Source organism: Stenella coeruleoalba, assembly GCF_951394435.1.
Source record: "Stenella coeruleoalba genome assembly, chromosome: 16".
NCBI lineage: Eukaryota > Metazoa > Chordata > Mammalia > Artiodactyla > Delphinidae > Stenella > Stenella coeruleoalba.
This window is the reverse complement of record NC_137162.1, coordinates 2,870,165-2,885,171: the sequence shown is the minus strand read 5'-3', so window position 1 is coordinate 2,885,171 and position 15,007 is coordinate 2,870,165. Positions and strand designations below refer to the sequence as shown.

General features: G+C 60.3%; 1 protein-coding gene across 10 annotated transcripts in view; it reads right to left on the bottom strand.

The window, feature by feature from the left end:
• EBF3 (EBF transcription factor 3) overlaps positions 1 to 14,803 on the bottom strand; it is a 123,832-nt gene extending 109,029 nt beyond the window's left edge. For 5 of the 10 annotated variants that reach the window (XM_079900151.1, XM_079900155.1, XM_079900150.1 and 2 more), the window contains exons 1-4: positions 5,071 to 6,012; positions 4,644 to 4,707; positions 3,889 to 3,944; positions 742 to 815 (exon numbers count right to left, since the gene is read on the bottom strand). In XM_079900151.1, coding sequence (XP_079756277.1) covers positions 742 to 815; positions 3,889 to 3,944; positions 4,644 to 4,707; positions 5,071 to 5,466 — 590 coding nt within the window. In that variant the 5' untranslated portion in view covers positions 5,467 to 6,012. Of the gene's footprint in view, positions 1 to 741; positions 816 to 3,888; positions 3,945 to 4,643; positions 4,708 to 5,070; positions 6,013 to 14,729 lie in introns of those variants that run through there. The other 5 variants (XM_079900154.1, XM_079900149.1, XM_079900152.1 and 2 more) reach the window with 2 other exon arrangements.
• Positions 14,804 to 15,007: the final 204 nt, after the last annotated feature.

Below are 15,007 nucleotides of genomic sequence, written 5' to 3'. Positions count from 1 at the left end.
TCAGAAATGGCATTTAGGCAATAGGCATCGCAGTCAGGCAAAGTATGCCCCTCGGAGTCTGCGGCCTGCAACTGTAGCCTGCAAGCCTGCAATGCAGGTCCTTATTAGCCCTTGCAACTACATTTCACATGCCGCACATACGAAGTCAATGATGCATTTTTATTTGCCATGTAGGGGTGAAACTCTTGTGGTAGTTAGGGAAAAAAACAGGTGGGAAATTGCTCTTCTGACAGAGATCTCAAGGAACGTGCAAGCTATCTAACGATATGAACGATGCATCGCTGCTCTGGGGAAGAGGTTACCTGACAGAATCACAATCCAATTCTCACATACACGAGCTCCATAATAAGTACAAAAGAGTTTCCTTTTTATCAATAACAGACAATTGTGTATCGCAGGATGCGAGCGCTTGAGAGGCAAGTAGTAAAATGATTCCGCCGGCATCGCGGACAGATGCATCACCCAGGACCTGCTTTCCTTTTTGACTACACAGCAGCGACACGGCCAACATATTAATCCGCTCTGCTGAGCAGCCGGTCGCGTTGATCGTCATCACTGGGGGGGAAATGAGACCGGGCTCCTCGGTGGCCGGCGTGCGGCCGCGGGCCGATTACATTTCAATCGATGCCCTTCCCGAAGTTGGGCGGGGTGGTGGCGCCTGGACGCGGCGTCCTTTGTAGACGCAGCTGGCGCCGAGGCCGCCCGCGCCCCCGCCGCCGTCCGCCCGCGCCCGCCGCTCACCTGCACATGATCTCGTGGGTCAGCAGCACGCGGCACATCTCCGGGTTCTTGTCCTGGCCCTCGTAGACGATGGCCTGCGCGGGGGACAAGCAGAGGCGGGGTTACGCGGCGCCCGCGGCTGTGGCGCCCAGTCGCCCCGGGCGCTGCGGGCCTCGCGGGCAGCAGGTGCACAGCGGGCGAGGGGAGGCGTCCGGGGCCATCGTCCTGGCGGGGTCACCCGGAGCCTGGCTAGGCCAAAGGCGGCCTCCTCTCCTGGGCGCCCGCCGGGCCTGCGCGGGGCCTTCTGCTCGGGAGGACGGCTGCCGCGCTCGGGCCGGGGCGAGGGAGGCCGAGGCCCCGGCGCAGGGAGCAAGGGCGCGCCGGCACCGACCCCGGCGCCCCTGCTCCCGGCCCCCTTGCTGCCCGCGCCGCCGCCGCCGCCGCCGCCGCCGCCGGGCCGCGTCCTCGGGTTATTGTCTACACCGAGTTGCAATCGGCGTGTTACAAAAGGCCGATCAGAACGCGCTAAGTAAGAGTAAAGAAGCGGAGAAGAGCCGCCCGGGCAGCAGTTTGCCTGGTGTCGAGGGCCGCGCCCGCCCTGCCCCGCGCGCTCCCCGGGCTCGGGCAAGTCGGGCGCCCGGCAGCTCCCCGCTTTCCAAGCCCAGGCGCCTGCGTGGGTCGCCCGCCCGGGCCCCGCCGCCGCCCCGAGCCCGTGGGGCCGCCTTGAGCGCCCGGCCACGGCCGGGATCCGCACGCGGCGGGCGGTCCCGGGGCCGGGGCGCAGCAACCGCACGTGGCCGCGCGGGGCCGGGCCTGGTGGGCGCCCCGCAGGAGCGCTGGGGGCCCCGGGGCGCCCGGGCCCGCGCGGCCACGTGCTCCTCGCCGGATGATATTTGGAAAGAAAGTGCTAATGGCCAATCTGGTGTTTATTTTGAAACTGCTAACAATGATTTTTCTCGGGTAAAAAGGCAGTGTCTGCGCACACGCTCTGGTGGGTTTTGAGCAGAGGCTCCGCCAGATGGTGCGAGGCCCTAGGTGCGCACACGACCGCGCTCAGCCCGGCTCCGCAGCCGGGAACCCGGGCCGGGGGGCCGCCCGCGCCTGCCCCACCGCCGGCCTCGCCAAAAAAGAAAGGAAAAAAAAAAGGGAAAAAGGCCACTGGGGGAGGGGGAGGGGCGGGGGCCGGGAGCCGCAAGTTCCCCCGCAGAAAATTCCACGGAACGGGGAGGGGAGTCTCCTCTCCAGTTCCCGCCCTCCCCCCCGAAAATTATCTGGAAATCACTTCCAACCTCCTCGGGCACTTCTGACACTTTCCTCCACTTCCAGGCGGACAAAGCCCTTTCTCGGGAAAGCCCGGGGCCGCCCTCTGGGCAGAGGGAAGGGTTCCCTCGAGCCCCTCTCCCACTGCCTCCTTCCCGACCCACTCGGAACCACAGAAGTGATGGGTGTCACCCCAAGCCAACGGGCCGCCTGGGGCTCAGGGCGCGTGGCCGCGGCGGGCACCAGCACTTCTGAGAACGCGGCTTGTCCTCGGATGGATCCCCGTATTTATATTTGATTTATTTTTTATTTTGTAGCACAAACAGAAATCCATAAACTGTCGGTTCAGCGCCATTGACTCTTTGATCAGTTACTGGGCTATTTCTTTCCTTCCCCACCCCCCCATCTCCGTCAGTGAGAGGAGATTAAATGCCTTTATTCTCAGCCCCGTTTATACTGTAAAGGTACAGGGAAAAATGAACAATAAAAGTGCACTTAAAACGGAAACCTCCTCCTTCTCTATGCAGAAACTCAGCGCTGCCTGCATCAACCTCTTCGTTAGACTACAGCGATTTCCGAAAACATTTAGCCCTTATATACAAAGGAAATAAAAGCACCCTGTCAACGCGCCTCCCGAGTTCCAGAGGCTTCCCTGAATCCCAGTGAAATAATTACCGAAGGGCGCGCCGCCTCCGTCTTTGTCAGAAAGACCGTAGTTTACCTGTCAGATCTGTTTTACTCTAAGAGAAAACCATAGTGTTTTACCACTGCAGACATTAAAATCTAACACGCTTGTTGCCTAGGTAAGGACAAACTTTTTAAAGGGGAAGTAAAATCCGAAAACCAATTGCCGTGCAGAGAGTGGGAGGCATGCGTGCTGGGCTGCAAGAAGCAGAAAGAGTTCCTTTTTACTTCGCTCACAATTCTGCAAGTTAGCATCAAAACTGAAGACACTACTTTCACTTCTAAGCGTGAAGCTCAGTTTGGAAGTATATTTTAAATCAATCTGTGCACAGTGGATTTCACTTAGGCGTGGGATTTGCCCCTCCCCCACACTACTTGACGAAAACGGGGGGAAAATCTTTAAAACAACTAAACAACAACATACCACCCAACACAAGACCAGCCAGAGACTGCACAATGTCAAAAAGCAATGAAGCACTTTTCTGCACTTAATCACACGACTGATAGCCAATAGTTATCATCGGAAAAGTTGACCAAGACAGGTTAAATAATTTAATAAGGAACTGCTGGTAATTATGTTATTTACAAGGTATGACAGAGGGTGGAAAGGGACGAGAAGCTACCCCCAGAGCAATGGACGGGTTTGGGTGACCCCTGGAGCTCGGAGTTTGAATTATGGAGATGGGGGGCTGAGAGGTGAAGATGGACTAGAGGAGAACAAGGTGACTTTTCACCCCAACACATTTAACTTTTAAATCCAAATAAACGTCTCGTGTTACTAGACCATCACACTGGAAAGGAGGGAAAAAAATGAGCTAATCAAGTCCAACCCAATGGGCTCTGGAAAGGAGTTAGTTGTCTTTGTTATAGAAAAAAAAAATCAATGAAATGATTCCAAGCAGAGAGAGAAACGTTTAAAAATTTACAAGGGGGGAGACCCTGAGAATTTTGTCAAATATTAATTACCATAATTAATTAAGACAGAATTTGATTCCAATCACAAGCCATTTAATAAAGCATGTATGTCCTGTTCTAATGACAACATAAACTATTTTACCAATCACTTCATTTATTCCAATAAATATGGAATTCTCATTAGCATGTCAAGGAAACTAAATGAAAAACAAATACACCAGATCCATTTGTCAGTCTCCTAGTCTCTGAAACCCCAGGGCAGCCCCAGCTGAGCAGTGAAAACTAGTGTCGAGGCTTAAACTTTCTCACCTGTTTGGTCATTGAATCTATGAGGCGAACATACAGATCCTGCTCCGTTCTGACTCCTGCGAAGAAACAGGGACAGATTCTCATCAGGATTTTTAGCAAGGGCACACGGGGGCACAGGAAGTCGGTAACCCGGGACTGCCACCTCCATGATGCAGCAAAAGTTAGGCATGCCCTTTAAAAGGCAGGAAAGAACCCCAATCACTTCTCATTTAAATTTTTTCTTTTCTTACTTAAGAACCTCAATACTCTTACAGTTTGCATTTAAAGGTGCAAGAAATGTGCCTGGCTGAGAGCAGGCCTGGTCGCTGCTCCGGGTGGGCCATGTGCTGCTTTATTTTTGAAAACAGCACGAAATGGAAACTAAGTGAGAGTCTGAACTCTTTCTAATGTCTCTCGAGGATTTTTTTTAAATCTCAGTGCACAGGAAGTAAGTTGTGCTCGGTGTACAGAGCTACCCCCGTTTCAATAATTAACATTAATTTGCAAAATTGAAAAAAGTCACTTAAAAGTGATGTTCTGCTGGCGCCCCGTATCGATCCCCTTTTTACTTTCTGCTTCGAGCCCGACCGGTTAATCATGTGAAGGGCCATCGACTTATTGATCGTTTATGTTTTGTTTTCCTTCTATGCCATGAGAAGATTTCGTGTTTACATCCATGTCATTTTAATCTCAAAATCTTTATGTCCTTTAGCCATCGCGGAAAGGGAGAGCGAGCCCGGCGGGGCGGGAAGGCAGGAGCGGCCGCCGCCACTTACCGTTGCTGTACAGCAACTGGAGTTTATAGTGGATGCCGTTGTTGGTTTTCTCGTTGTTGGGCTCCTGAAAGTAACGATAAATAATTGCATTTAGTGCGATCGGTGTCCGGCGCGGCCACCGCACTCGGTCCCCCTCCACGACCGAGGCCCCTTGGCCTCACGCATGGCAGGATTCCTAGCTCGGAGCAGCGCGGTGATGTCACTTTCCTGCTGGAAGGCCAGCGTTCTCCTCGCCCGGAGTAAGTCCGGGGGCGCAGAGAAGTTGCCCAGCCCTCGGCTGGCCCGGGCGGCCGCACGTGGCGGCGGCGGGGGGCGCCTCGCAGAGCGGTCCCCGCCGCCGAGGGGGCACTCGGGGCCACCGCGCTTGGGCACCGCCTGCCTCCCACTTCTAGAAAGATGGAGGGTGTGACTGTATGTTTGCACTTACTTTCTCTTTCTCCACAAAGTCCACAAAAGCGGTCCTTTCAATCTCCACCGGCTGCCCCTGCCTATCGTAGAGCGCCAGCACGAAGTGGAAGAAATTGGATTTCCGGAGGTTGGAAGGCGGCTGCTTCTCGAAGTGCGCCCGCGCCAGCCCCACGCCGCTGCGGGAGGAAAGAGACAGCGGCCCGGTGAGGAGCGCGGCGCCGGCCGGCTGCGGGGACCCGGCGGGGCCGGGGCCGGGGCGCGCGGGGGCGGCCGGTACGTACCTCTGGGCGGCCGTGTTGGCGTCCACCACCCCCGCCGTGTGCATCCACGAGCGCACCGGGTTCATGCCGCTGCCCAGCGGCTCCTCCTTCATGGTCGTCCCCCCGCGCGGAATATTCTCCTGAATCCCAAACATGAAAACTGGTGGCGGCGGCCGCAGCTCCCGGCCGAAAGCGCTTCCGCGAGCAGCGGCGCTCGGGGCTCGGCGGCAGGCGGCTGCCCTGGCCGCGCTGGCCCTGCTCGGCGCCTGCGGTCCGGCCCGCCGCCGGCTTCAGCCCGTCCCGGGCAGGCGCGACATACACCGGCGGCCGGGCGCTCCGGACGGCCGGGGGCGCGGAGGCGGCTACACCGGCGGCGCTTCGGCGGAGCAGGACGCGGTGGCCGCGGCGGCGGCGGTTTTTGTTGTTGTTTTGCAGGCGCGCTCAACGTGGTGTCATCCTAGCCAGGCGGCGTCCGCGGCTGCAGGACACTGCGGGATCGCCCGCTTCTGGCGCGGCCCGCCTGCTCCAAAGACAAATAAACGGGGCAGTGAGTGCCGCGGCGCAGTCCCGGGCGCAGGCGGGGCGCGGCGGGGCCTGGAGCGGCGCGCGCAGCGGATGGAGGCGCACAAAACTCAGCCCTCTCTCCCCGAGGAATGGACCCTTTCCCGGGAGCCAAAACTCGAAGCCCCCGGGAGCGGCGCTGTCAGAGGGTGACGTCGGGGGGCGGCGCCTGCGCCATATATGGGAGCGGCCGCCCCTCGCCGCGCCCCTCGCCGCCGCCGCCGCCGCCGCCGCGCTCTCCGACTGACTGCCTGACGGCGCCGCGAGCCGGCCCGAGCCCCGCGAGCCCAGCGAGCCCTGCCGCCGCCGAGCGCCGCCGAGCGCCGCCGAGCGCCACCGAGCGCCGCCGCAGCCCCCAGCCACGCGCCGCGGCTCCTCGCGCCCACCCGCAGCTAAGGAAGTTACTACTCGCCCAAATAAGTCTTGAAATGAAACAAACAACCAGTGCACAACTGCAGCCTGGCCCCTTAATACCTCCTCCCGAAATCAGCCACACAGTCAAAACACCGTGGGGAGCAGGGGGTAAAATGCCGGGGCGCCCCCAGTTGCCCAAATGCTGGCACTAAATGCAAGGGGCCGCAGGTCGCCCTGGGATGGCCCAAAGGGAAAAGTGGTAGAAGCAGGCAGGCCGCAGGAAGGGAGCTGGAGGGGCAAGCAACGAACTGGGGGCTGGGGGCTGGGGCCTGGGGGCGAGGTGGGGGCGGGGAGCAGGGCTCCCTGGCCAAGGCGGGGCGCGCAGCTCAGCCTGTTTTCTAAGCAGACCTAAAGCGGCTGGGGGGGCCGGTCTGCTCCCGTCTGGGCCTTTCTGGGCGCGCGTGCTTTCCGCCCCGGCGGAGGCCACCGAGTGTCGGGCTGGGGACCCACGTCGGAGGCGGGCTCTGCCAGATGCTCTCTCTTTTTCCCGGCGGCCACGGGAGACCCCGTCCCCCGGCCTGTCCTTAGGCGCGGCGAGTGACAAAGGCGGCTCCGGGCTCTCTGGGTGGACAGGAAGCGCGCCCGGCCTCTGCGGCGACCCCGAGCCGGGTGTCCGGCTGTGCGCCCCGCGCGATGACCAGACCTCCCCGGCGCCAGCCGCTCTAAAAGCCGAGCAGACGCTGCGGGCGCCCGGGTCCTGCCCTCGGTGCCGCTGAGCCCGAGTGAGCGCGCGGCGCGCGGCTTCCAGACCTGGTTTCCAGGAATCTGGAGGGCAGCGGGGTGCGGGTAGCGCGTGGGCCCGGCGGCCGAGCTCCTGCAGGCAGCCGGGACTCGGCGCCCAGGCGCACTGCCCGCCCAAAGGACGTCTGCGCGACACGGAGCGGAGGCCCAGGGGACGACCAGGAGCTGTCCCGGCACTTCCCTGCCGAGAGAATTCAGGCCCTTTTGATTAAAACAAACAGAAAATAAAAAAAACAGGTTTCAAGGTGCAGTGTGTCGCAGGACAGCCTCTTCACGCCCGGTCTGGGGCAGCACTCGTTTTTTTTTTTTTTCTTTCCTGAATTGGCAGTGTGTGTGCGTTAATATTTTAATTAATCAGGAAAATCAAAGTCCGATTTACGTTATCTGGGGACCCCCAAGCCTCTTGGAAGGGGTGAGAAAAAAAAGCAGTGCTGGAAAGCAATCTATTTTGCTGGTGTTGGGGGTTAATGACTATTGCCAAAGATAAGTGAATTATCACAGCTGTTGCGCCAGTCCCATCTCAAAATCCATTCCGGTGCCGGCCGTCTAATTAAATACGTAAGTATAATAAAATCATATTTTATGACTATTTGAGGGTAATGAGATTAGTCTTTAGAAGCGATCGCCACATATTAAAGATGCCACTGTCTATAGAATGTTAATAACCTTAAATCAAAGTGTATGGAAACTATTCACGATAAATTAAATGAAAATTTCGGTATTCCTAATAAGCCCAGTGCTTTCCACCCACAGCCGACCCAGTGGAAGAGGGAACACTTTCCTCGTGGAGGGACAACGCAAAATAAAGTTAGTCAACAGTGGAGGGTCGGGTTGAGAAATCGCTTTGTCTCTGCGTATTTAGCTGCTTCTGGGGCTCACCGCAAGGCGAGCGGCCAGGCAAGCGTTATTGTCAGATTATGCAAAGTGCCTTTTCGGAAAAGATGAAGTTGGAAAGGGGAAACAATGTTCCCTTTGTAGCACACTTCCTAAAATGCCCAGCCCACGCTGGAGGTACCCCCTTCCTTGCTCTAACGAAAGTATCATGCTTAAAATCATTTACAGTATCTTTAATTCAGATTACACGCGCCAAGGCGATTTAAATCTGATTACCAAATTAGAAGGTTTTAAAACAAATCCTTCTAAATCTGATACTGTTGACTAAAGAGGGAAAAAAAGTTCTATAAGCCCATCACATAAGGTAACGATCCTGCCCCAGAAAGAAAAGGGGTTTTAAACCTTTTTGACAACAAATGCAGCTGCCCCACTATTTTGGATGATATTAAGCGAAAATGAATGCAAATCTGTGTTCAGCAGCCATCTGGCCCGAAATGGGGGAATCAGCTGCTCTCACAACAGGCTCGGAGGCTGAATCCATTTCAGCTCATTTTCTAGATCATCTGGTCCCGCACCCAAAGCGTGGAAAATACGGTCTTTATCATTCACCAACTTTATCTTTTTTGTCACTCCACTGCTGGCTCCGAGCTGCGGGCACAAGGACTCGCCAGCCGGGCAGGGTCTCCACACGGGCCTGCTGGGGAGCGGCCTGGCAGGGCAGCCCCTCAGCCCCCACACCTCACCCCACCCCAGATTTTCCCCTTGACGGGGCGGGAGCGGCAGCGGAGAGGAGCGAGGGGCCCAGCGCCCAGGCCGGGGACGGCGGAGGGGGCCGCAGGTCAATTCCTGGATGTGCAGAGAGATGCTGGGAGCGCATCCCCGCGCCCGCCGCCTCTAGCAGGAGCCCTGCCCCCGCCCCTCTCGCTCTCTGGGGATCTAGGGGAGCCCAGTACCCAGGCGGGGGAAGCCGAGGGGGGGCGGGTGCCGGCTGACTCTTTGGAAGTTGAGCAGGCCCGCCGCGACCGCTGGTCCAGCCTCCGCGCACAGACCGCTCCCAGGGGCCAGACAGACGCCCAGGGGCCGGGCCGGGCGGGGCCTGACCTTCGCTGGAAACCTCGCCGGCCGCGACGGCGGCGGCGACAGCTCAGGGCGCCGCGCTCAACGCGATTTGCACGGGTGGCCCTCGCGCCACTGCCTCCTCCTCCTCCCCCTCGGAGGTTGGGAAGTATTCCTTTTGTGCGGATTTACGGGGAGAGGCTTCAATGAGCCCCCTCACATTTGCATTTAAATAGCGGCATCAAGCGCTTCGCGTGCCACACACCAGTGGGCTCCCAGATGTCACGCCGGAGTCAGTCAGATGGCCAGTGCCCAGCTGTCCTCCCCACGTCGTGCCGGAGCAGGCAGTGACCTTAAAGAGACAGCGCCCGCAGCCCCTGGAGCCCCGCTCGGGGAGCGGCGTGCAGGGCGCAGGGCCGCGGCCGCGCTTGGCCACTGACCTGCGGCACCACCCGAGGCTGGGCCGGGCGGTACAAGCGCGCAGCGCCCGCGCCCAGGCCCAGCCCGGCCTTCCTGCCGGCCGCGCAGTGTCCAGGCCGCCGCGCGCACCAAGCCCTCCGCCCGCGCCCACTACCCACCCACGGGAGGAGGGGAGGACTGCTCCGCGCGCGCCAGGCGTTGAACTTCCCCCTCGCGCCTCCCAGTCACGGGTCCTCCACTGCCGCGTGGTGCAAGGCCTGGAGAGCGGGAGTCGGGCTGGTGCCGGCCTCCGAGCCATCCAGAAACTTCGGCCAAGTTGGGGTCCCAGGACGCAAGGCCGGCCGCGGCGTCAGCGCCGGCCCAACGCCCAGAGCACTCTGTGAATGCCCCTTCCTGCTCGCGGCCGAACCCGGGAAGCCAGCCGCCCTCTCTCCCAGCCTTCCGAAGAGTAATAAACTGCATTTCCGGCGTTGAGAAGCCCGGGCCGGGGGTTCCTGGAAGCCAATCCCCAGGAGGCATCCGGGGTGCGCGAGCGCGGCCGGGTGCGGCTCCGTCGTAGCGCCAGTGTCCTCAGGCCCAGGCTGCGCGGCCATGTCCCTCAGAGCCCTCGGGAAAGGGTGGGAGCCAACGCGCCGAAGGCCAGCGGTTCGCTTTCCCGCCGCCAGTGCTGAGTTGCAGGCACGGCCCGCCCCACGTCCTCCGCGCCCGGGGGTCACGCTCAGACAGCGCCGGTGACCCAGCCTCCAGCCCGGCTCCGGCCCCGAGTCTGGGCCCGGCGCCGCGCACAGGCACGGCTCGGGAAAAGAACCCGAAAGCGGAGGGCCAGACTGACCTTGGGCCCCGGCGAGAAGGAGGTCGCAGGGGCTGGGGGAGCCGGAGAATAGAGTAATCCCGAGAGGGCGCACCTAGAAAGTCCCGTGAACTGCGGGGTGGGGTGGAACAGCCAGACACTCGCAAACTCTGCCCCTCGGGGGTCAGTGACGCGGCCACTGAGCGCGCCCGGGCTTTGCCTTGCGCCGCGGGGGCACGCTCGCCCGTGGGCCTGGGGAGACCGGGGAAGCCAGGGCTCCGCACTCAGGCCACCCCAACCTGTTAAGCTGCGTACCAAGGGGGCCAGGCCAGAGTCTGGGGAGTTTTCCAGGCCCAGAGAACGCGCCTTCGCCCTCTCAGTACAGAGACGGAAGCTGCGGGGCCCTCAGGAGGCCTGTGGCGACGGAATCCAAGCCGGGACGCGCGTCCCGCCTGCCCTCAGAGGCAATCAACCGGGCATCTCGCCCTGGACACACGGGGCGCTTCTACGGGCTCCTCTCCCCTGCGCTGGAAGGCGGGAGGCCTGGCTGGATTTACAGCTAACAGAGCACCGAAGGGTCTCAGACCCCTGTTCTCTGCACCGCCGCCCCCCCCCCCAACACCGGTCACTCTGTAGGCCCACCCCTGAGTACCGAAAAGAGCTCAATTCTCCAAGTGAGAAGGTGCAGGCGCCTCCTGCCAAGGCGGCCAAGTTTGATAAACAGCGCCTCCTGGGGTGAGGAGAGCGGAGTGCCGCAGCGCAGCCGAGAGCCGAGCCGCCCAGGCTCCCACCCACCCCCGGGCAGGTGGCCGCCGCGGCTCCCCGCCCGGCTTCACCAGCTGGGCCGCGGCTTCTGCGCGTCGGGCGCACCTAGGCCTCGCTGACCCCGTGACCTCAGGAGCGCGAAGAAACGTCCACCCGCCGCCCGGTCCTAATTGCCGCTCACGTATGTTTGCAAGAGTCAGGCCGAGCCGGGCACCGGGAACAAGGCCCAGGCGGCGAACACCGCGCTCACGCCCTTGTTGGAGAGAAGCGCGCGCTCCAAGTGCCCGGCCCTGTGGGGGGCAGCGGACGCCACCGGAACGCGCTCGACCGTCTCCTTGGAAAACCTAGCTCCAAGCGGGGCCGAAAATGCCGGGGCGCACCTCGGCTCCTGCAGCGTGCGAAATTAGAAAGGAAACAGTTAATTACTGTCTCCTTGTCCTAACTTTTCTCTGGTCCTTTCAGTTACTTTGTCTAACCCCATATTCTGAGTCAGCCCTGGGAGCTCTTCAGCCAGAGCGAGAATCCAAAATCAAACACTCGCCTTCTGCCAGCCGGGCTTCTCCCAGTGCACCTTGCAACCTTAAAGGTTGCCTCTCCGCAACAAGCTCGGAAGGCGCACCGGTGCTGGGAAAGACAGCTGAAGCGTGGCGGGGTCCCTCGGATCCGAAAAGGCACAGTGGTTTCGCAACGAGCTGGGATTTCCCGAGCTGCGTTCAGCGGCGCCCCAAGGCAGTCGGGCAGGCTGAGCCAGAGCCGGCGCCCCGGACGCGGGTTCCGCGCGCGCACGCCCGCCCCCGCCAGTTTACAAAGCAAACTTTCCCCAGAGTAGCTTCTACATGGAACGGCGCGCGAAGTACGCCAATCAACACCTAATCACACCCAAACTGTAGAAACACGGATCGATCAGATAATTTCAAATATTATAATTGGCTTTAATTAAACACACTGCGTTCTAATTAACTCTGAAATTTTAGCATGCTTTGGGACACTGGTGTCTGATTTGATATTGTCAGTCCAGATGTCCTAATAAAATTCAATCCTCCACTCAAGACTTCAATATTCACTAAGAACAAAATGCAAATTAAATGCAAAACCTAAAGTATCGCCAGAGGTATAATCAAGAAAGGTGTCTCAAAACTTCTCACTTTTTATTACGCAGTAGTTTAAAAATGCAGATTACATCCTAACAAGACCTCTCCAGTACACCATAAATCTTAACTCTTTCCTGGACGGGGATGGAGTGCCCTGCCACTGGCTTAAAGGTAAAGGAGGGGGAGAGCCAGATCCCATGATGGAACTGAACAACCTCCTGTGGAAGCCAACGGAGCGCAAAAGTTTGCCAGTGAGATTCTGGTTTGAAACACGGGTTTGCCAACCCGGGCAAAGGAGTTGGGGTGGTAGAGAGCCAAGGGGTGGAGGTGAACGGGATGGCACGGGACTGACGCCCTCCTCTGCCGCCACTTTCGCCCACTCCTTGGCCACACCTTAACGGAGCGTGTACACATCCCTTCTCCTGCGCAAAGGTGGGGGAGGTGGGTGACCGCGGCCGGGCCCGGTCAGTCCGCTCGCCTAATTATCTCGGCTGCGGGGACCGGGAGGACGAGGCTGGGAGGGAAGGGAGAGCACACTGCCCTTGGACAGAAATGTGTCAAGCCCTCCTCCTTTCCCTCTTGCACAAATCCTTTCGCCACATTCTCCCGACTTCTAAGGGATCCGAGCCAGCGGACGGGGTCCAGCGGCACGCGGCGTCGGGACGGCCTCTCCTGGGAAGCCCGGCGCAGGCCACACCGGGGGTGCGCCTCTGGCGACACGTTTAGCCGCGACTTGATTGTTTACCAATGCGGGGATCTGCTAAATTTACAGTCCAGAATGAGCCCCGTTAAAAGGAAGCTATTCTCACATTAAAAATGTGTATGTTTTCCATACTAATGGAGTCACTTAAAGCTGCTGCTAATTTAACTTTTTAAAAAGGCCACACTGGAAATTTGCATTTTCTTTAGGATATTGAAATGAAGAGAAAACTGCTGGGCGGCGAGGCTGCCCAGGGCATAGCTGGGGGCCATGCAGAAATAAAAACAGATAAAGGAAAGAAGAAAGAAAGAAACCCGCTTCCCTTCTAGACTATTAATAAGCAATTTGTCCCGCTGAAATTTACATTGCAAAGCGCAGTGCACAGGCAGCCACGGCGGCGGAGCGGGCTCGGGCTCGGGCGGCGCATCCCGCGCGAGGTGCGGGCGGCCTCTGGGCAGTCCGGGCCACCCTCGGGAGTGATCAGTGCGCAGCTTTGAACTTGGTGTCCTTGCCGACGCATGGCCGACCCTCGCCCGCACCCAGGCGTATCTGCACCCCAGTGCCCCGCCTGGGCCGAGCGCCCGGGCAGCCGGCACTGGAGCTGCGCGGTCACCACCAGGGGGCCGCAGCCAGTTGGAGTCTCTCCCGGGGAGCCCCTAGGCTCCCACGGGCATCCCAGACTCACGGACCCCCATCCGCCCCGCAACACTGCACTGCCCCGGCCTTAAATTAAAAATGCCAGCAATACGCTTAATATTTTTCCCGCTGAGCCGTGCGGCCCTGGTCCAGGCCCACTGCCGGTGCGGAGCCTCGCGCTCGGCGCCCGCCAGCGCCCCCGCCAGCGCCCCCGCCAGCGCCCCCGCCCGCGCGCGGCCCGGCGGAGCGCAGCTCCGGAGCCTAGCGTGGGACCAGGGCGCCATCTACGGGCGCCGCGCGGCTCCGGGCGCCGCCGCCTCCTCCCTCTCCCCTTCCGGAACCCGCTCCTCCTCCCGCAGCCGCCGCCCGCGCTCGCCCCGCGTCCGCACAGCGACGCCTGCCACTTACCACAATTGCAAGGCCCTCCCCGTGCCATTTTGCTTATGAAACATTGATTGCTAGATAGTCGAACTTTTAAGCGCTGTATTAAAACTTTCGAAATGAAGGCGCTCTCCTGCTTGCAATTTTGGGGCACACGGTTAAAAGACATGAAATGTAAAGATAATGCAATTTGATTTGTTAGTCCAACTCTGCGATTTGAGACTTGATGTCCCCAAAGACCTGGCGAGCTTTTCGCCTTTATTTATTTTTATTAAAACATCAATCTACGCTGGAGCTGGGTGAACTCGGTTTCACCTGGAGAACATAAAATTCTCCATACCAGAGAAATAAGCACCTTTCATAAATCAGCGGTATTCCTGACACATCGATCAATTTTTGGTTGTTAATCCGAAAGGAGGAGTTTTAATTGCTTCCTGCGTTCTCTTCCAGGCATCTCAGCGTTTCGACCCCTCCCTCCTGCCCTCCAGGGATCTCACTTTGTATTGGGGGGAGGGGCGGGGATTGAAAAATCCCGGGTCGTTCCACTAAATCCCAGAACCCCCTATCTCCGCCCGCGCCCGTGCGCGCCTCCTCCGCGCCGAGGGCGCTCTGCACGCGCTCACCTCTCAGCAGCCCAGCCGGGAAGGCCTCGAGGAGAGGCTACCCGGAACCCGCGAGGCCGCCCAGGCGTGCTCGCCAGCCGCCAAGACGCTGCCAGGGCCCGGCGCAAAAGTTCACTGCGAGGCCAGGCCTGAAGTGCCGCCCACGGTCCCGGGCTCCCGCGTTCCCAAGCCCCGCCGCGCTCCTTCGCCGCAGCCCCGACCCGCGCTCCCGCAGGCGAGGAGGAGACCGCACCCCGGCTCGGGGACCCCTCAGTGCGCGCAGCCCGGGCCCCCCCCCCCACTCCGCCCAGCGCCCGACCCGCGACGCGCGAAGTTCAACTTTGAGGGCCCGTGGCCTCCGGTGGGCCGCGGGCCGGGGCGGGGACCACCCCCCCGACGGGATCGCGAGCAGCCACCACGCGCTTACCTGCGCCGCTCATTCGACGGGAGTTGCGGGGCGCCCTTGCCGCGAGGTGACAGCGGCGCAGGCTTTGGGCCGGGAGGGTGTGCTGCCCGGCGCCTGCCCACCTTCCCACCTCCCGCCCTCCCTGGAGAGCCCACGGGCCGGGCCGCGAGCGCACCAGTGCGCACGCGCCGCGCCGTCTTCCACCGCGGGAGGTGGCGGCGCGGTGGGCGCTGTGGGTGCGGTGGGTGGGCGGGCGAGAAGGTACCCGCGGGCGCCCGGCAGCCTGCCCGCCGCCGTGC